Below are 27,375 nucleotides of genomic sequence, written 5' to 3'. Positions count from 1 at the left end.
ACCCCAAAACTTTGATCTTGACCAAAGTACTTAAAGCTAGGAGTTACAATTAGATAAAGAATGTACAAGTAAAGAAAGAGGATGTATTAGAAAAATATTTAAAGGTTGAAAAAGAATGAGAAGAGAAAAGAGAAAAGGAAAAATCAAGGAGAATTTAGAAAAGTGAGATGTAAACTAGACAAAGTCTGGAGTGCTTACAGAAGAGTTAATTGGGGCTAAAGGACGAAGTAGATGTTAGTTTTATCTATGCTTCAAAATTTTAGTCACTTTCTATCCAAATATTCCTCACGTGCTAAAGAGCCTACATAACAATAAAAAAATAAAGACCTTTTGGATTTTTTATGCTTAATCACAACACGTAGATGAGGAATTAGATTTGGAGCAAGCTTATGGTTAAACTTTGTATGATGTATGATTTGAGAGCTTATCATTATATTGCCATATACACTTTGAGAGTGATACATACAATTCAAAACACATGTGAGTGCATGATAAGGATCTTCATTGATTAGATCCATGTAATTACCCAAGATTATGCCCAAAGTGTAGATCCAACATCAAAACACAAAAAATAAACAAGCTAGAGTGAATCTAGTCACAAAAACTAGATTAAAAAATAGAGATTTATGGAAGATAAGAAATGAGAGAATGTGTATTGATGAGAAATTAGAGTTACAACCTTAGGACCTTGACCAAAACAATGGAAACAACCCTAGGCAACTTTCATCAACTCTAACCACCCCTTGGCTCCACTACTCAATGGCTACACCCCCATTGATGCATACCTCTACTTGAATCAATCTAGGAATGTCACAAGCAACCTTCAATGAAGGAATTTGGATACAATCCTAAAAGAGGAAACTCACTAGGGAGATAACTTTAATTCAATTAAAATCTAGAATGAAAATGATATCAAAAGGTATTTATACTAATGGTCCAAAATTCAAGAAAAACGCCCACAAAATCTAGCCTCTGCGTGAGCCACCCGCCCGGGTGGATTTTGTTGGTCGAAAGCCACCAGACCGGTTGGAACTTGTTGTCTCAACTGTGCTTTCTGGTAGCCACCCGTCCGAGTGGGAGTTTTTCTACTCTGCGCGACTTCCGTAAATCTGCCATAACTCCCTCCACTGGACTCCGATTGAGGCGTGTAGATACTCACACGAAGCTCTTTCGAAGACGAAGACATTGGTGGCATTTTCAGAGCTTTTGGATGTCATCTTAATAGGCAGAATAGTGATTGAAGCCAGCTGCAGGTACAAACTTTGATGCACGGCTTCCATAATCGTATCAGTGGAAGTTCTCATGATGATCAACGAGCTAGTAATGAAATTGAATCAATAATCCTGCTTGATATGATTTTTGGTTTGTTATGCGCAATTTATTAATTCATGTGTCTGAGGCAACAAGGAAGTCTAGTCCTTAGCATCCGCGTTTCTTATTTAGTTTCTCTCTTGTTTCATTCTAGCACAAACAAGTAGTTAAGTTTGATGGGTTGATAAATACGGATTTTGCATGCTTTTAAGACCTAGATTTGGCTAAGCTTTGATTAGCTTTCGTGCACAATATGTTCATAAAGTGTTATATTTGTACAACATGTTTTGAGATAAATGTCCAAAATAGAATTAGAAAAGGGCATAAAAGGTAGAAATAGATGTTTGGATGTACTCCCTCCGTCCCACTTTAGGAGTCCCGGTTTACCATTTTTGGGTGTCCCACTTTAGGAGTCTTGGTTGGAATATTCCATCAATGGTATTAGGCCCCACATTCTACTAACATTTTTCCACTCACATTTTATTATAAAACTAATATAAAAAAGTAGGGTCCACATTCCACTATCTTTTTTCACCAACTTTCCTTCACATTTCTTACCCGTGCCGAATTCAACCGGGGACTCCTAAAGTGGGACGGAGGAAGTATTAGACAGTCCTAAAAATACTGTATACATGATACCCCACCCACTCTCTAACCAAAATAATATGCCTTCTATTAATGCTTTTCATGAAAGTACATTCATGTTATTTGCAATAATAAAACTTTGCTTAACATAGAACCAAAAAATCAAACATTATAACAATATAATTAACAAAGCCAGTAACTAAGGCCTAAGGGGAATATCTTTTAGGTACAAGAAGTAGTGGCTTTTTCTTATGCATTGTAATACCAGGATGAGATTCCTCATCAAGGTTGCTCCCTTTAGGCATTACCCAATCAAAAGAGTAGAGCAAGTTAGCCACAGCAACCTCTACATGTTTAATTCCCATAGGTGACCCGGGACACATTCTCCGCCCCGCCCCAAATGGAAGGAACCCGAAATCTTGGCCTTTTTGGTCAATATTAGTACTACTACTAAAGAACCTCTCAGGCACAAACTCGTCTGGATGTTGCCAATAGTCGGGATCTCTTGCAACTGCCCACGCATTAACATAAACCACTGTTTTGGGCTCAATTTGGTAGCCATGGAGAGTGCATCTCTGCATCGCTTGTCTTGGCATCAGGATTGGAATCGGAGGATGCAATCGAAATGTCTCGTTTATGACTGCTTTCAAATATGAGAGTCGAGGCAGATCATCTTCGTCTATTATCCCTTTTTTGGCCTCCAAATTGCGGATTTCTTCCTGGAGTTTCTTCATGATCTTGGGTGCCTTCATCAGTGCCGTCATTACCCAAACTGTCGTCGCTGCACTTGTGTCGGTTGCTCCAACGAATATATTCTACACACAAAACAACGCTGCATAAAATCTTGAACTGAAACCAAATGTTTTACTATATTAATTGGATCGGAGGGAGTATTAAGTTAGAATATTTTATAAAACATGTTATAGGTAAATTAATTTTGGTAAACAAGTTTTTTACAATATCGTATATACTCCCTCCGTCCGCCATGAGGAATCTCATTTCTTGGCGGCACGAGTTTTAAGAAATATTAAGAAAATTTGATGGAAAAAAGTTAGGGAAATATAAGTCTTACTTGCATATACTCCCTCCGTCCCTTAAATATTGTCACACTTTGATTGGATACGGATTTTAAGAAATGTAATGGAAGTAAGTTGAAAAAGTTGATAGGATGTGGGTCCTACTTTTAAAGTATTAGTTTTATAATAAAATGTGAGTGATAGGTTAGTGGAATGTGGGGTCCACTACCAAAAGTGGTAAAAAAGTTAAATGTGACAAATTTTGTGGGACAGAGGAAAATAGAAAAATGTGACAAAATTTCAGGGACGGAGGAAGTATTAGTTTTAAATGAAATGTGAGTAGAATGAGTTATTGTAATGTGATACCCTATTACCATTTATAGTAAAATGGAACCTGGACTCCAGTTTGCAGACAGACTAAAATGAAAAAAATGGGACTCCTATTCACAGACAGAGAATGTATAACACAACAATATATATGTGTGAAAATAAAATGTGAAATAAACAAAAATACCATTAGCAGAGCTTTGATATTCTTGTAGTTGAAATCAAAAGTGAAAGATTTCTCCTCTTTAAGTTGTAGCAATAAATCAACCATATCCTTCTCCTTCTCCTTCCTATTTGGATCAAGATGATCATCAATGAGCTCTTGATAGAACTCATCCAAATTCTTGTAAGTCGTCTCCACCCATTCTGCATATCCATTGAGCCTATCCACCCAACTCAACGAAGGATAGAAATCCGACACAGATAGAGACGCCATCACAGCTTGAGCCTCTCTCAGAATCTCACCAAACCTTTGTTGCTTCGATTCGTCATATTCGTATCCTCTCCCAAAGGCAATTCTGCATATCAAATTGCTGCCAAGAGAGAGAGCCATCTCACTCAAATTCACAACCCCTTCACTCTCACCGTCGCAGATCCTCGATATCTTGGCGATCATACGAGATACCTCCTCGTCGCGGATGGACCGAAATGTATGGATCTTCTTGAGGCTGAGGAGATGAACCGATGTGATCTTCCTCATCTCCCTCCAGTAATGTCCGTAGGGAGCGAACGCGATGTCCATGCTACCGTAAGAGAGCTTCTGCTGCCCGAGAAACTTAGGCCTGCTGCAGAATGATAAATCCTGTGTTTTCAAGACTTGTTCTGCTAATTTGGGGGAAGAGACAACGACGACTGGGATGGAGCCGAGTTTGAGGTGGATAATGGGGCCGTGTTTCTTGGAGAGTTTCGTTAGATATGGTGGGAGGTTACCGGCCGCCAGGAACTGGTGGAGGTTACCGATGAACGGGAGGCGTGGCGGGCCGGGCGGAGATTTGGTTTTTATTGATTTTGTGGTTTTGTGGAGAAGAAGGTATAGAAAGATTATGGGAAGAACTATGCATAGAAAAAGTGACATAGTGAATGAGGTAGTGATGAATGTAACGTAGCGCACCAGGTGTATTTGTACTAGAATGTTTATTTGTGTTCGCATAGGACTGACAATTTTTTATACAACAAAAACATTTGATATGAACATACAAGAAGTTAATGGTTTGGGTCGTTATGAAGTCAATCGAATAAAAATTCGATGATTTCAAGTTGCATTTGGGTTAGACTTTATTAGGTTGGATCGATATGAGATTGATATGACAGCTCTAGTTTCACATTTTTCATTACGCAACATCTCATATAATATACTTTTGGAATGATCGTTTTGTGTTTAAAAGTGTATACTAAATTTAAAACGTGGAAGACCTATTATGATTGTCATATAATAATACGACATCTCAATTGCATTGATAACTGATTTCATGTGTAAAGAAAATTTGAAATTCTGCTTAAGCTCATTTGTGGAAATTCTTCTTTCAAATGCATATAAAAAATCTTGCCATTTTCAAGATTTTTTTAAATAAAATTTAATGCTTCTCATATCCCATGTTAAGAGATGCATTTCTTCTGTGCATGAAATTTTGAGAAAATAATACCACTCCCGTCCCATAATAGGAGTCACATTTAGTGTGGACATGAATTTTCAGAAATGTAAATGAAAGTTGGTTGAATAAGTTAGTGGACTATAGGATCCACTTATATGTATTAGTTTTATAATAAAATATAAGTGAAATACGTAGATGGAATGTGAGTTCTACTTAATATTTATGGTAAAAGTGAAATATTACTTTTATTATGAGATGGAAAAAAATAATAAATGTGACTCTTACTGTAGGACGAAGATAATATGATAAATAAAGTGAGAGGTGCGGAAAGAATTAAGTAGAAGATAGAAAGTTTTTTTTTTTGCTAAAAATATGGAATTTGCCAATTTAGATAAGACATCCAAAAAGGTATAGGAGTAAGTGTAAGGAGACCAGGGACGAACCCAATGCAGGCCAAGCCGCGGCTCCAGAGGAGCCTTGGCCGACCCCGGAGTATAACTTAAGATTCATCTATTGTCAAAAAAAGAGTAGTTTAATCCAACTGTATTAATACACGTAGTCGCCTACATGGCTACATGTATCCATTTCACAATCCACTATATATTAATATTGCATCAATGAAAATTTTAGGTGACGCACAACATTACATACATAACCGCGCAAAGATTATTATCAAAATAAAAAAAAAATGGATTGAATGGATAAATCCAAATTCCAAATTCATCAATATTAAGCTTACATGATACCTAAATGGTTTTTCATTTCAATTTTAGTACTCCCTCCGTCCCAGGATAAATGACTTACTTCTTTTGGGTACGAGATTTAAGGAATGGTATTCAAATAAGTTAAAGTGGAGAGAGTAAAGTAGGAGAGAGGAAAAAGTAGAAGAGAGAAGAGAGAATAAGGTCAGAGAGATGACTTTTTACTAAAAATGGAAATAGGTCACTTATAGTGAGACACCCCAAAAAGGAATATAAGTCACTTATCTTGAGATAGAGACGGAGGGAGTATATAGTAGTAGTACTATATCAGTAGCATCGTAAATTTAACCGACAAAAATTCCTCTTTGAGTTGATCGTAATAATATGCTAAATTTAGGAAAAGGATCCATTCACCGCTATATTATTCTTATGTGATTGTTCATCATTCACAAAAATTAACTCAAAACCTTGTACATGCTCCACACCGCACACGGTGTCACGTATTCCATTCATTGGAGTCGTCAAGTTTTGTCTTCTCTTATGTGGCCAAGTCTAAGCCATCAAGTATTATCAATTTTATAGAATGAGAGTCACTGCACAATATATCCATAAATTTAGACCAAGTATATATTACTAAGAGAGCGTTTGCTGTATTACAACAAATTATATGCCCTTTCTTAGCTTTAATTATGAGTTTAGTAGAATTATATTATTAATTTTAATAAACAACCCGTATTATTTTTATTACTTGAAAAAATACACCTTGAACTCTATATTTCACCTAAGTTATTAAGCCACAATTTTAATTGATTAACTAACAGTTTGGGAAGTTGAATCATAAGTACAACAAAATTACTAAGTTGTACTCCATCTTTCCGTTTCTCAAATAATATTATTGAGGTTATTTCAGTCTAATTAAGCATCATATTCTTTATTTTTTACAAAACATACCAATTAGAAATATAATTAGCATAAAACATAATACATATTATGGTCATCATATTCTTTAAGATTGACTTGTGTAATGGCTAGTAGCTTGTATTTTCTTTTTTATAACTCTATACTGAATTTTTCGTTTTCTTAGACATATATTTATGCCTGGGTGAGTTTCGAGTCTGAATTCTCATTCTTGTATGGTTTGATTATGTGTTTTTATTTGTAGAACTTGTTCACGATATTCTCGAGTCTATGTCATAATGATTGTGAACCTAGAACATCAAGTTACACCATCTTTGATTTCTAATTCTATACCACATTTGACATTTTGACCCTTTACACATAATAATTCCTAGTTAGCCATTTGAATATTAAATTTATTTTCATTGATAAGCAAATATTTCCATAAAAATTCCTACTACATGGTAATGAGTTTTGGAAAAAATAGACATATATTGAAGCATAACTTGAGATGAGATACAATGGTTGTATTTTTCAAAAGAAAAATAAAGTTGTGTTTTATAAGAAAAGATGAGAAGAATTGAAAAAAAAAAATTATAAAGAAGCGAGAAATGAAAATAAAGAAGAAAGTAAAAAACTGGAGAAAGAAAAATATTAAATAGTGTTAGAGCAAAGAAGAAAACATAGAAAAAGTCAGAACCGAACTGAAAAAACCGAAGTTGCTAATAAACCGAACCAAAATCCGAAAATAATCAAACCAAATTTTAAATTTTAGGTTGGTTCGGATCAGATATTAGATTTTCGAGTATATTGCTCACCCCTACTCCACACCCTCTCAATCTTGTTGATTTTTATGCTTTTTCTTTCAAATATTGAATAATTCATTTTTTATTTTTTGTTTTTATTTATATTTACTAATTTAGGTTTGTATATACTGTATAATGTTTACTTAATTATTGTAATTTCCAATTTGTTTTTTGTTTACTCTTTAAAATGTGAATAATTTTTTAATTTCCAATTTTATTCCCATAGTAATTGAATTTATTAACACGTTATTTAAGCTTTTATACTCCTTCTGGTCATCAGATCCTTATCAATTACAGTATCTCATTTCATTTTAACTATATGTGATAAGTGGACCTCATATTACACTAACTCATTTTACATATAATAATTATAAAACTAACATGTAAAAGTAGAATTCATATTTCACTAATCTCAAAGGAAGTCATGAAACAATCCCTCAAATCGGATCATCTCCTCAGCCGGTAAAGCTACCATGGCGGCTATTCCACCGTCAATGCCGTCGCGGAAAACCCAACAAATATCATTCCGATGGTGGACGATAGGGCAGCTGTAAAGTGGCTTGCCCCACGGGTACTCGACCTGCTCAAACCCTAACCCTAGCCACGAGCTGACCATATAGTCCCCGTGAGGGAGCCCCCTGTGCGCCTCTAGCCAGTCGAACACCGACCTCACATACTCATCCGATATCCCTTTCATTCCTTGGGAGATCTTCCCCGCCACATTTGAGAAGGGCCCACTCTCAACCTCCTTGAATGTGGCGGAAACCCTAATTGGTAAAATCGCGTTACCGCTATATGACTGCGGTAACGGGGGTTTTACCCTATGCCTCACGTCGATCACGGTGAGCAAGGTGGACGTATCGTTTTTCTCGGGTTTTGCATCTCCGGAGAAGGCTTTACACCGCCATATAACGGCGGCAGCCACCGAGAAGCTGCTAACGGTGGTGTCTTTGGCCTTTTTCTTGAGTTTGGCGATGTCATCAGCGTTCATCTTGAAGATGCGGTAGCGGAGTTCCTCCTCACGGGAACAGTTGAAATTCGGGGGGCGTGAGCCTTCGCCGGTGGGGAGGTGGAGGTCGATGAATTCAAGATGCGGGAATGTCACGTTGGGTGGAGATCTAGCGGCGAGGAGGCGGCGATTGTTGCAAGGGGGAAAGGGTAAGGGTCTGCCGTCGCCAAAAGCTTGAGAGGAGAGGTTTTGTAGGAAAATTTTGGCGGCGACGCCGTCTAATAAGATGTGATTTGTCGACATGCCTATTACGAAACCTCCACATTTGAATGATGTTACCTGCAATATTCACACTTATGACTTAAATAAATACTCATTTTAACTTTTAATTAAAATTTATTAAAAAATAAATGAAAGGAAAGTCTGGAAATATTACTCCTTTTTAAAGTATTACAACCAAAAAATTTATACACCCTCCATCCCAAGATATTAGACTCACTTCTTTTAGGTACAGAAATTTATGAGATGTGTTTAGTGGTGTAAGTAGAGTTGGTAGTAAAGTAAATTTTTACCATAAACAGAAATGGCTCAAATATGTTGGGACACCCCAAAATGGTATACGAGTCTAATATCTTGGAACGGAGGGAGTATTATATTTGCTCAATCAAAATTTTACATCCGTCATCCCGTTAGTGTTAGAGCATTTCTTTTAGACTCAAAAATTAAGGAATAATTGAGAACAAAATAGAAGAGTTATGGCATAATTAAGTAAGAGAAAATAAAGTAACAGAAAGTAAAACAACAAAGAAAGTAAAGTAGGAGAAACAAAGCGTGTTTGCAAAAAAGGAATTGACTCAACTATAATACTCCCTTCGTTCCATAGTAATGGAACCGTTTCTTTTCAGCACGGAGATTAAGAAAAATTGTGTTAGGTGAGTTAAGTAAATGGAGAATAAAGTGGAAAATGAAAAAGGTAGAGAGATGAAGAGAAAAAAAAAGTAAGATAGAGTAAAGTAGGTAGGAAAAATGTGTTGACTTTTGCTAAAAAGGGAAATGACTCTATTACTATGAAACGTATCAAAATGACAAAATGACTCTATTACTATGGAACAGAGGGAGTAGGACATCGTAGAAATGAATAGGGATGTCAATCGGGCTAACCTGTTCGGGTTCGGGCCAGCCCACTCGGATTGCCGGGCTATTTGGAGGCGGGCCATTCGGGTTATGGATTTTTCGGGTCATAAATTTTCAACCCTAACCCTAACCCGTCGTGTTTTGGGCTAACCCATCGGGCTATTCGGGCCTAAAAGCTTTCAAAAATAATCTCTTGTATCAAAATTTTCTTCTATAAAATGATTTTAAATTTTAGATACTTTTTTCTTTTTAGTTAGATTCTTCTATAAAATCTTCAAATTTTTATAGTTTTCTTCAATAATACTTGAAAAGAAGCCTTTCATCTCGATCAACTACAATATAAAATTAAAGCTTGTGTTCGTGTCATTATTATGACATTGTTTGTAACTAATTCTTTATGAAAATTAAAAATCACATCTTACATGAATCATTATTAAAATGATAAATATATTAAGATTTTGATGGGATAGTTCTTAATTTTGTCGTGATTGGCTTTGGTGGTGGTAAGACAATAGTGGCAGACGATGGGACGATGAAATAATGAGTTGAGATGGAACTTGAAAGCTGATATTGTGGAATCGAGTGGAAAAGTGTAAAATAAAGATTGAATAAGACTAATGATTGTGTAGAATGAAAATTGGGGATTCAAAAATATAAAAAAACCCCAAAAACTTAATATTTTATAATTAAAATTCACAATCCATCGGGCCTACCCGCAACCCGTTCGGGCCGACCCTTTTAACCCGCCAACCCATTCGGGCCAACCCGTTTAGCCCGTTTTGTATTCGGGTAATAAAATTACAACCCTAACCCGCTCATATTACCGGGTTGTTCGGGCCAGCCCACGGGTTTCGGGTTGAATTGACATCCTTAGAAATGAATATGATCCAATGGGACATAAGGGGTAGTTTTTATTAGGCTTCATTTGGTACCATGGAACTCATGGCGTGAAATTGGAATAAGAGTTATCATTAAAATCTAATATCTGGTACTGTAAAAATTTTGGATTTAAAATTAAATTACAATTCAAAATTCTATCAATTATATTCTACAATTTGAATTTCTATCAAAAGTAGATATTTTAAATTTGAAATAGTTACTATCTCTCTATTCCACATAATTTGTGATCATGTTTTAACCCACTAAAAGTTTTAATAAATGTAATGAAAAGTGGATTAAAAAAAGTTAGTGGAATATGAGTTCCACTTTTATATATAGTTTTATAATAAATTGTGTGTGAGAAAATAAATTAGAGAGAATATAAAGTCCACTATCAAATATGATAAAAATAAAATACAACACTATTAAAAATGATAAAAGTAAAATATGACAAATGAAATTGAAATGAGTTAGCTGATAATAATTCAATACAAAAGCATACTTACTCCTACTGGTGTGGAGAGGGTCACTAGAACTAGCTAGTATGAAATAAAATAAAATAAAATAAAAACACATAACACAAATGGATAATTGTTAATTTTGGAGGTGTGGCACCTGGAAAACACACAAGGGTTGATCAATTTCAGATGGCAAATTATGATCAGCAAGCTGCCGATATCCCAGATTTGGATGAACCAAACTCGGCCCTATTTCTTCAAGCAAGAGCTCGGAAGAAGCCACAACGAAGCCCGCTCCTGCAGCGTTGCAGTCGATCTCAAGGCGCCCTGTCTTGTTGTTCAGTTTCAACCTTCCCGCCATGAAATCGTAATGCACCAGCACTTTTTCTAGCGCGATTTTGAGCATTTTGGCTACATTTTCAGCTTCCAAATCTGGATTTCGCTTGAAGAAATGGGCTGTTGGGACATTATAATCCCCAATTTGATCGATATTCGACAAAAAAAATGATCGTTTCTGAGTTTCTTGCGAGGGGAAGATTAATGAAGATTTTTGGAATGTGATTTTGAGATCATCAAAAGCTGGAATGGGAGAGAGACCTGCCATTTTTGTGGGTTCAAGTATTTGGTGGAGTTTTGCGATACAAGCAGGGACGGAGTCTGAAATTTTTAATAATAGAGGCAAAAATATACGTGAAGATAATTTAAATATTTAAAAAGAGGCTATTAATGGAAGATTAATAAAAAAATGTTATAGCGAGTTATATTTATATGTATGTAGTTAAATATGAGCAGGCGCATTTGTCCGCAATAAGCTAGACCCGTCCCTATTGCAAGTTCTAGTTATTTATAGGGTTGATATATGATTCTATTATTATAAAAAATTGTAGTTGTGCTGGTGCATGTTTTGATGTACATATAATGTCCACTTATTTTATAGGTTTTAGTTATTTTTACTAAGGATAAAGAATTAGTTTGTATTTAAATTGTTTAAAAGTTAATGAGACGTATATATATATATAGGGATGTATTAAGATGACAACATTCTTTATTGTAACACCATACCACCATTTTAGGCCATTGGATCTGGAAATCGTGTGCTTGTCATGCTGCCACGTGTAAAAACACGGAAGGGTAAAATAGAAAATTTCTAATTTTACGTTACCAGATTGCAGTGCTGTTCATTGAATATTGCAGTCTTACCACAACAATATTGCAGTCTACTACGACTGCAATATCTAATACAGTAGACTGCAATATCTAATACAGTAGACTGCAAACCCGTGTTTTTTCACGAAACTTAATCTTGGGCGTCCATAGATGAGATCTAACGGACTACATTGGTGGTATGGTGTTATCCTATCTATGGTGCCACCATAGTGCACCCCTATATATATATATATATATATATATATATATATATAGGGGTGCACTAGGGTGCCACCATAGTTAAAATAACATCATACCACCAATGTAGTCCGTTAGATCTCATCTATGGACGCCCAAGATTAAGTTTCGTGAAAAAACACGGGTTTGCAGTCTACTGTATTAGATATTGCAGTCTACTGTATTAGATATTGCAGTCGTGGTAAACTGCAATATTGTTGTGGTAAGACTGCAATATTCAATGAACAGCACTGCAATCTGGTAACGTAAAATTAGAAATTTCCTATTTTACCCCTCCGTGTTTTTACACGTGGCAGCATGACAAGCACACGATTTTCAGATCCAATGGCCTAAAATGGTGGTATGGTGTTACAATAAAGAGGGTTGTCATCTTAGTACATCCCTATATATATATATATATAGAGAGAGAGAGAGAGAGAGAGTCCCATTATCCACAAATCCACTCTTAAAGATCGAACCACCGAACTCTACCAAATTAGGGCTTTTAGATCTAGTTTTTTATGGATAAGATACATAAATTTATAAATTATTTTCGCCTTCATCACGAGCCTATTTTAATTCATTTGAAGGTAAATAACTCATACTAACATGTTACGAAGATTTAAATTCGTTCCAGAATATATTACTTCATTCTAGTAGGTTTTTACTTCATTCCAGTAGGTTTTTACTTCATTCCAGTACGTAAATGTGGTTTCGCCGTCGCGTGCCGTTCTTTCTCTCTACAATATCTATCACCAACGCCATGGCGCTAATATGGTTTAATAAACACATGGAATAATGTAATAAATTATTGGAATGAAGTATGTGTAGAAGCATTTGAAGTCCTACGGGAATGAAGTAAAAATCTTATCCAATGAAGTAATAACGTTTCTGAATGAAGTAATAAACTCACTTGAATAAATTGCATTTTTAAATGTTAATCAAGCAAAAACCCACGTCAATGAATTTGAATGAAGCATATGTTGAATCATTTCAAAACCTAGTGGAAGCAAGTAAAAACATGTTGTAGTTTCAAGGTATTACGTACAGAATGAAGTGATAAACCTATATATATAGAGTTGTGATCATTGTAGAACCAATTTTAAAGACCGAACTAGAGACCAAATCTGGGCCATTAGATCTAGTTTTTTTGATGAGATGTGCTGCCGTGAAAATTTTTTCGGCTTCATTACAAGCCCATTTTACTTCATTATATAGGTTTATCACTTCATTCTGTACGTAATACCTTGAAACTACAACATGTTTTTACTTGCTTCCAGTAAGTTTTGAAATGATTCAATATATGCTTCATTCAAATTCATTGACGTGGGTTTTTGCTTGATTAACATTTAAAAATGCAATTTATTCAAGTGAGTTTATTACTTCATTCAGAAACGTTATTACTTCACTGGATAAGATTTTTACTTCATTCCAGTAGGACTTCAAATGCTTCTACACATACTTCATTCCAATAATTTATTACATTATTCCATGTGTTTATTAAACCATATTAGCGCCATAGCGTTGGTGATAGATATTGTAGACAGAAAGAACGGCATGCGACGGCGAATTACATACTGGAATGAAGTAAAAACCTACTAGAATGAAGTAATATATTCTGGAACGAAGTTAAATCTTCGTAACATGTTAGTATGACTTATTTACCTTCAGATGAATTAAAATAAGCTCGTGATGAAGGCGAAAATAATTTATAAATTTCTGTATCTTATCCATAAAAAACTAGATCTAAAAGCTCTAATTTGGTAGGGTTCGGTGGTTCGGTCTTTAAGAGTGGATTTGTGAATAATGGGACTCTATATACATATATATATATATATATAGAGAGAGAGAGAGAGAGTGTGTTGTGATCAATGTCGAACCCTTTTTAAAGACCGAACTAGAGACTAAATTTGGGCCACTCATTTTTCTTTATCTTATGGTTAGGATTAATTTAGAATTAATTTAATATTTTATTAAATAAAAATGTTTTTAATTTATTTTTATTTTTTTTAAAATTTAATTTTTGTAAAAAAAATTTTAAAAAATTTTTAAAAAAAATTTAGAATTTTTTTAATTTTTTTTTTATTCGATAAAAACTTGCTGGAGTTAATAATGAACTATATTCACTACATATGAACTAAATGAATATATGTTATGAAGTAATTTTTCGCATTCATTATATACTGAATTTACTTCAACTGAAAGATAATTATGTCATAACCCATTATGAAGTAATAAAGTAATAAAATGAAGTAATGAAATAATGAAATGAAGTAGTAAACTAATGAAATGAAGTAATAACATAACTGAATGAAGTAATAAACTAACGGAATGAAGAAATAGCATGACTGAATGAAGTAATAAACTAACGGAATGAAGTACTAAACTAATAGAATGAAGTAATCACATGACTGAATGAAGTGATAAACTAACAGAATGAAGTAATAACCCTAAACCTAACTGAAAGATAATTATGTCATAACACATTATGAAGTAATAAACTAATGGAATGAAGTAATAACATGACTGAATGAAGTAATAAACTAACGGAATGAAGTACTCCCTCCGTCCCAGTTAATTTGGGACACTTTGACCCGGCACGGATTTTAAGAAATCTAATAGAAACTGAGTTGAAAAAGTTGGTGGAATGTGGGTCCTACTTTTGAAGTATTAGTTTTATAATAAAATGTGAGTAGGAATGAGTTAGTGGAATATGAGGCTCACTACCAAAAATGATAAAAGTGAAATGGGACAAATTATGTGGGACGACCCGAAATGGAATACTGGGTCGAATTATCTGGGATGTAGGGAGTAATAAACTAACAGAATGAAGTAACAGCATGAATAAATGAAGTAATAAAGTAGCGGAATGAAGTAATAGCACGACTGAATGAAGTAATAAGCTTATAACAATAACATGACTAAATGAAGTAATAAACTAACGGAATGAAGTAATAACCCTAAACCCAACTGAAAGATAATTATGTCATAACACATTATGAAGTAATAAACTAATGGAATGAAGTAATAGCATGACTGAATGAAGTAATAAACTAATAGAATGAAGTAATAGCATGAATAAATGAAGTAATAAACTAACGGAATGAAGTAATAGCACGACTGAATGAAGTATTAAGTTCATAACATCCATTCATTTAGTTCATTATGTAGTGAATATAGTTAATTATTTACTCCAACAAGTTTTTATCGAATAAAAAAAATAAAAAAAAAAATTTTAAATTTAAAAAATTTAAAAAATTTTAAAAAGAAATTTAAAAAAATTAAAAAAATAAAAATAAAATAAAAAAAATTATAAAAATCTAAAAAATAAAAAAAAACGTTTTTATTTAATAAAATATTAAATTAATTGTAAATTAATCATAACCATAAGATTAAGAAAAATGAGTAGCCTTAATTTGGTCTCTAGTTCGGTCTCTAAGGGTGGATTTGTGGTTAATAGGACTTTATATATATATATATATAGGATTGTGTTAAAATGACAACACCTCTTAAAGTAACACCATACCACCATTCCTAGCCAATCATTTGTACATGTGGACGAGTAATAAGCTGCCATGTGGCAATCATAAAATAGCTCAAGGGTAAATTTTCACGGACTGCAATATCCAATACACTAGACTGCAATTTTTCCCGACTGCAATATCCAATACGCTAGACTGCAATCTATAGATTGCAGTCTAGTGTTTATACTATTGCAGTCTAGCATATATAACATTGCAGTCTAGCGTGGTGTCACAGTGTCATTTTAAGAGTGTTGTCATTTTAACGCACCCCTATATATATATATAGGAAAATGATCAATACAAAAATGCATCTCGATACAAAATCCAGACCAAATCCTGACCATGAGATTTTTCAATCTAATGGTCAATAATTAAAGAAAAACACAGTGGGTCATTATAAAGCAGTTTTAATATATATATATATATATAGGGATGTGATCATATCATAACCCATATTTATGGTGATAACCTAATAACCCTCATTTTATGGACGAAAAATATCATTTTATGGAACAGAATATCATTTTATGGAATAAAAATATCATTTTATGCATGCTGAAAAAATATCATTTTATCGTGTATAAATATCATTTTTAGTAAAAATGATACTTTTGACCCATAAAATAATAGGGTTATTAGGTTATCACATAAATATGAGTTATGATATGATCGCATATATATATATATATATATATATATATATATATAGGGGAGCACTAGGGTGCCCCCTTAATTAGAGTCACAACGTACATCCAATCTGGTGCTGCCATGTGGCACAAAACATGCAATATTTTAAACACAAAAATGCAATCTAGTTGTACATGCATTTTCGCAGATTGCATTTTTGTTGTATGTAAATTGCATTTTATAGTGTTGAGTTTTGCATTTTCACATAAATTGCATTTTTTATTGTTAAGTTTTGCATTTTCACATATAAAAATGCAATCCGTCTATATATAAAATGCAATTTAAACAGTCAATATCTAAAATGCAAAACGTAACAATAAAAAATGCAATCTGCATATAACAAAAATGCAATCTGCCGAAATTCATTTATAGCTTCGACAAATGCGTATTGCATTTTTCTGTGTACAATATTGCATTTTTCGTGCCATGTGGCAGCACGTGGTTGGATGTACGTTGTAACTTTAAAATTAGTTGTTATACTAGTACACCCCTATATATATATATATATATATATATATATATATATATATATATATATATATATATATATATATATATGAACATAGGTGTTATGGTGTAACCAATTTTAAAGTGACAATATACCACAAACCTCATGCTGCCACGTGGCTAGTTAATGCTGCAATATTAGGAGTGTATCCTCCAATATTCATTAGCGGGCGTTTTAGATGGATTTACAGATTGCATGATATATCAATAATAATAGGTGGATTGCAGTGTAGATTGTTGAGTATTGCTTTATCGTCTATAATGCAAAATAACTATATGAAAAAGCAATCAGTCTATATATATAATGCAAATTAAATTTTCTATGACTATAATGCAATACTCAACAATCTACACTGCAATACACTTATTACTATCATGTGATCTGTAAATCCATCTTAAACGCCTACTAATGAATATTGCAGAATATGCCCCTAATATTGGAGGATAACTTGCCACGTGATAGCACGAGATTGGTGGTACGTTGTCACTTTAAGAAGGGTTGTCATCTTAATACATCTCTATGAACGTATGTCCATAGATTGGTATATATTCTCATATTTTTATTAGATTTAAATCATGAAGTTTTGTCAATTTATTTGTATTTAAAATATTTAAAATTAGAATAGTAAATGATGCTGTTTTAATTTTTTTAATTGACCCATCAACAAAAAAGATGCTCTTTTTGACCTTATAAAAATAATAAATGAAAAAATAAATGTAATGTGAGTTTCGTATCTATATACTATTCTCTCCGTTCCATAGTAATAGAGTGATTTTGTCATTTTGGTACGTTCCATAGTAATAGAGTCATTTTCTTTTTTAGTAAAAGTTAACACTCTCACACCTACTTTACTTTCTCTTACTTTTTTCTTTCTCCATTTCTCTACCTTTTTCATTTTCCACTTTATTCTTCATTTACTTAACTCACCTAACACAAATTTTCTTAATCTTCATGCCGAAAAGAAAAACCTCTATTACTATGGAACGGATGGATCAGTATTGTAAGTGTAATAAGTTATTGAAATGTGAATTTCATTTATTAAAATTGATTGGAGGATGTGTATTTTGTTTGTGAGTGTTGCAAAATGAAAAATCTCTTTAATAAGGGGAATGTGTATTTTATTAGCAAATGTTCGAAAAGACAAAATGTCTCTTAAATTTGCAAAGTAATAGTATATGAATAAAGCCTTTATTATATATTTAAATTGAGCGGACCAATAAAATAGCCCGGTTATTCTAGAAAGAAAAACAGCTATTGATAATATCGTGAATTCACTCTATCTCTGCTCAAAATTTGAACCGCAAAATATGATTAATTTTTCAAAAATGCCAAAAGATGCGTTAATAAAAGTTAATACTCCCTCCGTCCCGGCTAAGATGACACATTGCTTAGCCGGCACGGGATTTTAGGAGTTATTAGTTAAAGTGTTTAATTGAAGAGAGAGAAGGTGGGTGGAAGTATTAAAGTAGAAAGATAAAGAAAGATGAATATTTTAATAGGAGAGTGAAAAAGTGGTTGAGTGTATTTATTGGAGAGAGAAAGTTACCAAAAAAGGAAATGTGTCATCTTAGTTGGGACAAACTAAAAAGGAAAACGTGTCATTTTAAGCGGGACGGAGAGAGTAGTAAAGAGAGAACATATGCAAATCATGCCATACTAATGTAGTACACCTATATCTATGTACACTAGTTCGTCATTTGGCGGCTGCCCTACCTCTTTCCTATGGGTTATAGTATAGACAGCAGGTTGGTTTTATTAAAGACGATTGACGAAAACTTGGTAATGAAGCTCCATGTAGGAGAGTCATTAAATGAATGCTTATCGAGCCACTCTTGTCTGATTTTGAATCGATTCTATACTTCTATTTAAGTTTTTGGTTAATTGATTGAGGATTAAGCGGGTCAAAAAATTTATTGAGTTATAAATATATGAGTGATGCTAAATGGCCACATTATGGCCGGCCATAATCTAATTTTTTTATAGAAAACTGAGCTCCCTTTAATTGAATTTAATGCATTTTGAAAGTATTAAAATTTTCAGGACTATTCTACCATTTGTGTTAATTCATCAATAAATAATGTTGTGACCATATACGCATACTTCCTTTTATTATTTTCCCAGATTTTTATAAGAAGAATTAACAGTATTATAGCATAGATATAATAATTAAATATTTAAATTATATTTACTGTATATACGTACATGCTATAGTGTAGTGTCATGTTTTACACTAATAATTAACTAATAATACTAATAAAATATTTCATCTGTCCCATAAAAATATATGCACTTTCCATTTTCGTCCGTCCCGAAAAAATATGTGCATTTCATTTTTAGAAAGTTATATCAATTTAATAATGTTAGTCTCGTTATCCATTAACACTACTTTAACTACCATTCTCTCTCATTTTTAAAAAGTTATATCAATTTAATAGTGTTAGTCTCATTATCCATTAACACTACTTTAACTATCATTCTCTCCCTTCTCTTACTTTACTATATCATTCTTTTCATCTCTCTTACTTTACTAATTTTGTCTTAATTCTCGTGTCATACCTATTACCATTATTTTTATGGGACTGAGGGAGTATAATATAAGTATAGTGATATAAGTAAAATACATAGTTACCACTTGTTAAGGATAATTTTAAATAATGTTACAACACTGTAATAAAATCTATAATATGACAATATCAAAAAGATTAACAAATAATAATAATTATTGTTATAACATTTAATTGTTTAAAATAATACTACTATTAATTTACAAATTTCATATGATTAGGATACTATCATATTTTGATTTTATCAATTACTTTTAAAAATATAAATTATAATAATATGATTTTATAGTTATACAATAATCATTAATTTGTGTACTAAATATATATAGTATACCATCAGAATAAGCTACAAACCTTATGCGAGCTCCATACTCTCGTTCGATACATGTTTAGCGTTGTTTATTTTGTATTTTATACTTTAGTGCATGTAATATAAATACTAACTATATACTGTTGTAGTGTTATATTACCGTTCGTTAATCAGTTGCATCTTATTTATATTTATCTTATTTATATTTTTTTAATTGATAATAATCTTGGAGTCAGTTGATCTTTGATTTATTTGTATAATTGGAATATTAATTAATTTTACATTTGGTTGGATGATTGGAGAACTTAATATAGTAGTAGTAGTAGTACATAATATACATAGTGGTTGTTTGGTTTGTTAGACAAAATAATCATGAGATGTTTATCTAGGATTGAATTGTGAGATTATTTTAGTTAGAAGGGGGAATGTCCATTACTAGTTATCACATGATTATTCATCTATGATTGAGTTGTGGAATTCAATCTCAAGAACCAAACAAAATATATATTTAATCTCGAAATATAATCTTGAAAATGAATATTTATTTACTTTTTTTTAGTACTAACTTTTTAATTTATTATATTTATTTTGATGGGAAAAATTAATACTCTATTTTTAATCTAATAAGTTTGTAATTTAGTTTATACTAGTAAATTTCATTCAATTGATATTCAATTCAATTAAATAACTAGGAGTTCCAATTTATATATATGTACTTTTATTTATTTATGTGAGTTAAGTTTTGAAGTTACATTATAAATATTCTTGACATTAGAAAATAATTTTTAAACATTTGTGTTTAGGAATAATTATAATAAATTAATTTATTGGTGTGCACTTTAACTTTAAGTTATATCTCGTGTTTAGAAATCATAAATTGTTCAATTCAATTGAACTGGATAACAAATAAAAATCTCTAAGTATCTATTCAGTCAATTAATAACATTAAAATATAACAATTTAAACATATTATACTTATTAATTTAATATACATAAAAATAATAATTAGTACTACATATATTAATTTACAAAACTATAAGTATAACATACTACATTTAAAAATATTTAATAATATTAAAATATAAAAGTATAATAATCCTATTATATTTTATAAAATAATAATCATTGTAATGATAATAGTAATAATTAATGTTGTTAATATCACTAACTCAATCCTATTATTATTCACATTATTACTATTATCAATCGTTTGAATTATATCTAATCTATAAATCATCATTAACTCAAACTATATAATTTATCGATCTTAATCAAACTAATCTCATTTGTTTGTAAAATTTGGTCCGAAAGGTGGAAGAATAAAGGGTCGGACATTAATGGGAAATATAGAGCTTTATAGGGAAAGGGCTGTTATGTAAAATACTTATGCACTAATAACTAGGCTTAGTTTTTCTAATATTTTAATACCATTATACCCTTGTGTGGATGACCATAATGTGGCTGCATAGCATTATCCTAAATATATAACCATAATAACATCTGAGTTCCGGGCTACAAACTAAGAGTTAAATACTCCATCCGTCCTCTAAAAATAGAAATTCTTTTTTTATGATCCATCCTCTATAACTAGAAAGTTTCTATTTAAGGAAATTTCTTTATCTCTAATGAGGTGAGATCATTTTTCACTAATACACTTTTTTTTCTATTTTTCTCTTATTTTACTAATTTTACGTCAAAACTGTGTCGTTTCAAAAATTTCTAACTTTAAGAGGCGCTTGAAAAAAGATACTAGTACTAGTTACTATGTATGGCAAGCATGAACTCAAACAAGATTAAGTACTCTTGATATAAACATTTTAAAATGTGACATTAGACAAAACGACGTATGTTAATTCTGAAGTTGTTAGAATGATTTAACTTATAAAATTAATATCATATGCTGAATATATTAGTCACATTAAAAAAATAATTTGAGATTTGAAATTTTAAATTGGAACTTAAGCATATTTTTATAAAAAAAAAAAGTTAAAAGGGAAAATATGAAGATTAATCCTTAATTACAGTCACATTATAATATGTTCGAAAACTTTAAATTGTTTAAAAAAACGATGAATTTGAATTTATTTACAATTATTCCGGAATGATTTTTTATGAAATTGTATCTGACATGATAGAAATGAAAAAAAATATTTTGATATCACTATCGATGAGTTAAATGATGTCATCTACTCCCCCGTCCCACAATAAGAGTCTTATTTTGTCATTTTGGTTCATCCAATAATAAGAGTCATATTTCATTTTACCATAAGGCCATGTTTCGTTGCCAGGATTCTGTCTAGGAAAGTAATCTGATTATTTAAATTTTAAATTCTTGTGATTGTTTCGGTTTTTAATCAAACTGAGAAAGTAATCAAAATCCGAGAACAAGGAAAGTTAGTACAACTTTCCAAGATTCTGAATCCTAACTTTTCTTAGATATTCTTTTTCCCAGTTTTAGGATTCTTACATATTTAAGCAATATAGTATAGTTTTATAATTATTATTATTTATTATTATTATTATTAATTACAATGTTTTAAATATATTCCCGGCATTCATTTTCTAAGGAATCATTTTTCTTGCCAACTTTACTTTCCCGCTAACCAAACATTGCCTAAATGGTAAGTGAACCTCACATTCCACCAACTTATTCCATCACATTTTGTTATAAAACTAATATACATAAGTGAGACTCATATTTCATTAACTTATTCAACTCACTTTTCTTTACATTTCTTAAAATCTGTGTCATAACTAAATACGACTCCTATTGCAAGACGGGGGGAGTATTATTGAAAAAAACAGTAAACGCAAAGGAAACTGCAGATCAAAAAAGTTACTCCCTCTGTCCACAATAATTGTCATCTTTTCCATTTCAGTCCGTCCCATAATAATTACCACACTTCATTTTTACCATAAATGGTAAGTAGGTCTCACGTTCCACTAACTCACTTCACTCATATTTTATTATAAAACCAATATAAAAAAATGGGTCTTACATTCCACTAATTTTTCCAACTAATTTTTCTTTACATTTCTAAAAAATTGTGCCAGTGACAATTATTGTGGTACGGCGGGAGTATTTAGCAATGAAGAAAGAGATTTATTAAGGACTGGGATCCCCTGCTATGCAAAATGCCACAGCAGGGATGCTGTGGTGATCTACACCACAGATTAATTTCATTTACTTATATTATTTTTTTTTCATTTTAATTTTGAATGATTTGGATCACCACAGCATCTCCTACTGTGGCATTTTGCACAGCAGAGCAACTCAGCCCATCTATTAACTACTCCGTACATGAAAAGTGATTTATGCTACAAACTAAGAAAAGTGCAATAAAACTATGTAAATGTCATAAAAGTAAAGGAAAATATTTCTGCACTTTCAGATCTTTAGCACTTCAAAACTTCTGACCGTGAAAACTTGCTTATATTTAATACTCGGTTCACGGTTCAAAATTGAAATTTACCTGCCCGATTAAGATTCCGAAACCACGAACAAGATATTTTGATTTTCACCTTTTAGGTCTCTAATAAAATTTATTGGCACCATTTGTTGGAATGACTTTTGCATTATTATAGGTATCAGTTGCCTATTGTTTAGGTTGAAAAATTTGTGGCTCACTCATTTGATATTCCAGATCAATGACTTTCCTAATCAAATACTACCATATCTAAGTTAACAACAACCTAAGGAATCCAATAATAGACAAGAGCAGAAGAAGATAACAACAAAGTGCAATATTAACAAATTGTGTCAAGTTAATAGTATTTTATTATTTGTACATTTATATGTCCAATTCAAACCAAAGGCCAACTCAAACAATCATGAAACTAAGACATCAGCTCATTCTGAACATAAACTACACATGAAGACCTAATGAGCAATGTCAGTTCCTTGAGAAATTAAATGCCATCGGAATGTAAACGAACCACGTAACAACAGCAAACGAGATGTTAATCCGATGGTAACAGTCCATCCAATCATCAATTCAGAAGCAGAGTCAAAGAAGAAGAATGAAGAGGTTTACGAATGTACAATTGAAGATGACGATATTCATTTGTGATTAGGATCGAGCTGACTGATTCAGACATCATCAGCATCACTTCCTCCGAAATGTGCTCCGTGGCTAACCCAATAATTGCTTCCATCTGGCCCGGATATCTTAAACCTGTGGCACGAATGATGATATCTCAAAAACCATACAAGCATTATCATCACACCGATTTCTATAATGTGGTATTCAGACACAAAACAGACCGCTCAAGAACAGATTTTCCTTCTTTGTACTTTTGACTCTTTTCACGAGCAGTTTCCTGAAGACAACAAACACACGATCGTTACTTGAACCTTACCGATCAAAAGATAATGAAAAGTGAAAATTATGCGTTTAACTAAGGAACGATCTTACATATTTCCATCCAACAATTGAACCACATTGGACGCAGAATATATCAACAACTATGTGTGATCCAGTCATCATCATTCTCTCTTCCTTCTCGCCAAGCGTTACATTTGCTCTGCAACGCAAAGTAAACAGCACTCACTTCAAGATCGAGCATTAGAATACATGTAATGTCTATTAGTCATCATCTTCTATAGTGCAAATGTGTTTGCTAAGAATGCTTAATGCCATCTCCAGATTCCACTCGGTTTATGATCTACAACCTTTTAACCAGTCGGAAATCAGTGAGGATTGGCGCTTTTAAATTTAGATTTTAGGAACATATAGGAAACATAATATAAGATCCCCGAAACTGATGTTTGATACAACATCAAACATATGAAGACTTCAGTCTGTCGCAAGAACAAGAAATCTTATGAATATCTAATTTACCGAAAATCACGATAGATGAGAAAAGTTACACCATATGGGAGATCCATTCCGTAGAATTAGTGTTAAAACCCATGTATTAGTTTCAAGAAATTAAGAAAAACTTACACTTTACTGAAGAGATAAGCCTTTCCATGCCTGCTGTGGAAAGACTGAAGCAAAAGATACAAGGTGAGACAGAGTATGCGTGTGCCTCGATTTGAAAAATCTCAGTATGACATGTAAAACATTTGAGATTTAATGTATAATATTGGTAGCACTTTACAATATGTAGTACTCCTATTTATTATTGAACACTTGCACATCACTGACAAGAAACAAGAAAACAAGAACAATATGGTACTAACAAGTGGTCTCCTCTATGAATTACAGCCTCTAAATACAAAATCCCAACAAAAGTTTCATAATACATTTCAATGAAAGTCAATGTTAGACAACATTTCATTTATTATGCTCGGCATTGCAAACAGACACTTACTTAAGACTAGCACAACAAATGTATAAGTCATCTGTACAATGTTGAGGCGAGAATTGTACTCAACTTTTGCCCCATATCTGTACTAGGCAGTAAGAAACTACTTCAGACATCCACTTTGCATAATTAGATATATGCAAACTACAATAAGATTATATACTCTCAACAAATTAATGTATTATGACTCAAGTACTCTCTACCAACATTAGTAATTACTCCCTCCATCCACCAATAAACATCCCATTTTGCCATTTCCGTCCGTCCACCAATAAACTTCTCATTTGTTTTTTTACTACTTTTGATAATGGACTCCACATTCCACTAACTTTATCTCAATCATATTTCATTATAAAACTAATATACTACTCCCTCCGTCCACGAAAATAGTCCCATTTTGTCATTTGGGATGTTCACAAAAAATACTCTCATATCTAAAAATAGAAAGTTCCTTTTTCCTACTTTTTCTCCTGCTTATGCTCTACCCACTTTTTTTAAACATCTCATTTACTCTACCCACTTTTGGAGGGAGTACAAAAGTAGGACTCCCCTTCCACTAACTTTTCTTAACCCGCTTTTTACTACATTTCTTAAAATCATGTCCGGTCAAATGTGCTCTTGTATTGGTGGCGGAGGGGGTATTTTGCTATGATTCCAACAAAAAAAGTCAACTATATATCCCAACTAAAACCAGATCTGAGAAACAATGATTGTGAATATGATCAAGAAAACGAAAGCTGATAATCATCTGAACTAAAACAAACTACAAAATTCCCAAACAATCAAAGAAAGCAGATCAAGACAAGATTAGAAGAGGCTTTAGGCAAACCCAATTTCAAGATTTTACATCGAATTGATCACCAGAAAGAAATCAACAAAAAAAAAAAAGGTTTAACCTTGGAGACGATATCATCATCAAGCGCTAGATGAGTTCCACAGTGCTTGCAACTATAGATCTTTCCCTCGAGAGTCACAGCAAACACTCTCCCCATCTATCCCTTGTCAAATTAACAACAATTTTCAGAAAGAAAATAAATATGTGCAGTAATTCAGCAATCAATTGATCAAGAAAACAAAAAATCGGAAGACTCACTCGGCAAACGGCAGAATTGAAGATGAATTAAGATTTCAAGAAGGCAAGAACAAAGAGTGCAAGAAACGAAAGACAAGAATACACGTATATTTAAATGGCAATCATCACACACTTTTGTCGAAGTGAAACTCCACAATAACGTTACGTGTAGTGTATGTGACACACACACAATGTAAACGTATTTATACAGAAATCGATAATTGATGGAGTAGATAAGATATGCAGCAGATTTTAATGCACAATATTAGGAAAGTGAATTTCCCATATAATCTAAGTTTATACTCCCTCCATCCCAAGATAAATGACTTGTATTCCTTTTTTGCGATATCACACTATAAGTGACCTATTTTCATATTTAGCAAAAAGTCATCTCTCTTACTTTATTTTCCACCTACTTTATTCTCTCTTTCTCTCCTCTACTTTTGACTCTCTCACACTTTACTCTCTCCACTTTAACTTATTTAAATACAATTCCTTAAATCTCGTGCCCAAAAAAAGTAAGTCACTTATCTTGGGACGGGGGAAGTATTAGGGATGAGAATATACTCGAAGGATACGCAATTTAACTAATATTTCCTCCATCCGTCAATGAATATACTTTTACTGATTATAACTTTTAAGAAATTAGTTGATTTTATAGAAAAAACTAAAAAGTTAATGAATAGTGGTTCTTATTTTTATACTCCCTCCGTGCCACGCAGTGGAGATATTTTGTCATTTTAGTAAGTTCCATATAATGGAGTCATTTCCTTTTCTTTTTTTTTAGTAAAAGTCAATATATTTCTTCTTACTTACTTTATTCTCTCTTCATCTCTCTACATTTTTCTTTTCATAGTTTATTCTTCCTTTACTTAACTCATTTAACAATTTTTCTTAATTTTCGTGCCAAAATGAAATTTCTCCACTACTATAAAACGGAGGGAGTACTTCACTATATTGATTTATTGGAAAGTATAGTCCACTTCCAGAAATAGCACTTCAACACTTCATCCATCAATAATTATCTCATTTTTTGTCGTCTTGAATTTTAAGAAACTGTCAAAAAACTGGTATAAAAAAATTAGTAAATATGAGTTATTTTTATATATTGATTTATAATAAATTGTAAGTAAATAGAGTGAGTTAGTAGATGTTGGATCCACTTGTCAAATACTAAATCTTTCCCATAAAATTAGAGATATTTTCCATTTTGGTCCATCACATAAAAATACTTCATTTCTATTTTGGTAACTTCTTTCTTTCTAATAAAGTATTCTCCACTAATATACTATATGTCTTACTTTAACAATTATACATTAAAACGTGTAATGTCTCAAATGTCTCTATTTTTATGGGACATGA

General features: G+C 32.3%; 3 protein-coding genes across 4 annotated transcripts; all 3 read right to left on the bottom strand.

Annotated features, from left to right (window-relative positions):
- Nucleotides 1-1,963: 1,963 nt before the first annotated feature.
- LOC125187534 (6,7,8-trihydroxycoumarin synthase-like) lies at nt 1,964-4,317 on the bottom strand. The gene is made up of 2 exons (XM_048084142.2): nt 3,427-4,317; nt 1,964-2,711 (listed from the first exon to the last, which is right to left on the bottom strand). Exons 1-2 carry the CDS (start codon nt 4,312-4,314, stop codon nt 2,103-2,105), a joined length of 1,497 nt encoding a protein of 498 aa, XP_047940099.1. The 5' UTR covers nt 4,315-4,317; the 3' UTR covers nt 1,964-2,102.
- A 3,238-nt stretch (nt 4,318-7,555) lies between these two features.
- On the bottom strand, nt 7,556-11,381 carry LOC125187630 (acyltransferase GLAUCE-like). The gene is made up of 2 exons (XM_048084251.2): nt 10,813-11,381; nt 7,556-8,523 (listed from the first exon to the last, which is right to left on the bottom strand). The coding sequence occupies exons 1-2, from the start codon at nt 11,257-11,259 to the stop codon at nt 7,648-7,650; spliced, it is 1,323 nt and encodes a 440-aa protein (XP_047940208.2). The 5' UTR covers nt 11,260-11,381; the 3' UTR covers nt 7,556-7,647.
- Nucleotides 11,382-23,371: 11,990 nt separating this feature from the next.
- LOC125186243 (Yippee family putative zinc-binding protein) lies at nt 23,372-26,220 on the bottom strand. 2 transcript variants are annotated; one of them, XM_048082597.2, is made up of 6 exons: nt 26,035-26,220; nt 25,838-25,933; nt 24,578-24,621; nt 24,047-24,155; nt 23,896-23,951; nt 23,372-23,806 (listed from the first exon to the last, which is right to left on the bottom strand). In XM_048082597.2, exons 2-6 carry the CDS (start codon nt 25,931-25,933, stop codon nt 23,722-23,724), a joined length of 390 nt encoding a protein of 129 aa, XP_047938554.1. In that variant the 5' UTR covers nt 26,035-26,220; the 3' UTR covers nt 23,372-23,721. The 2 variants fall into 2 exon arrangements, with proteins under 2 accessions (XP_047938554.1, XP_047938553.1); XM_048082596.2 differs by having other exon boundaries at nt 25,838-25,939; nt 26,035-26,216.
- Nucleotides 26,221-27,375: the final 1,155 nt, after the last annotated feature.

The sequence above is a fragment of the Salvia hispanica genome, chromosome 5 (genome assembly GCF_029641045.1).
Source record: "Salvia hispanica isolate PSC_SH4W2 chromosome 5, Shi_PSC_v1, whole genome shotgun sequence".
NCBI classification, from domain to species: domain Eukaryota; kingdom Viridiplantae; phylum Streptophyta; class Magnoliopsida; order Lamiales; family Lamiaceae; genus Salvia; species Salvia hispanica.
The sequence above is the reverse complement of the archived record's forward strand: the minus strand, read 5'-3'. Positions and strand labels throughout refer to the sequence as shown.

Bases quoted from the DNA above. Each gene is read 5' to 3' on its own strand.
- LOC125187534 (XM_048084142.2), bottom strand. From the start codon at position 4,314: ATGTCACTTTTTCTATGCATAGTTCTTCCCATAATCTTTCTATACCTT. The intron at 2,712-3,426 runs GTATTTTTGTTT...TTTTGTGTGTAG, and splicing joins ATATCAAAGCTCTGCTAATG to AATATATTCGTTGGAGCAAC.
- LOC125186243 (XM_048082597.2), bottom strand. From the start codon at position 25,933: ATGGGGAGAGTGTTTGCTGTGACTCTCGAGGGAAAGATCTATAGTTGC. The intron at 24,156-24,577 runs GTAAGTTTTTCT...TTTGCGTTGCAG, and splicing joins GCTTATCTCTTCAGTAAAGT to AGCAAATGTAACGCTTGGCG. The intron at 23,952-24,046 runs GTAAGATCGTTC...TGTTGTCTTCAG, and splicing joins CAATTGTTGGATGGAAATAT to GAAACTGCTCGTGAAAAGAG.
- LOC125187630 (XM_048084251.2), bottom strand. From the start codon at position 11,259: ATGGCAGGTCTCTCTCCCATTCCAGCTTTTGATGATCTCAAAATCACA. The intron at 8,524-10,812 runs GTGCCACACCTC...TGAATATTGCAG, and splicing joins AACCCTTGTGTGTTTTCCAG to GTAACATCATTCAAATGTGG.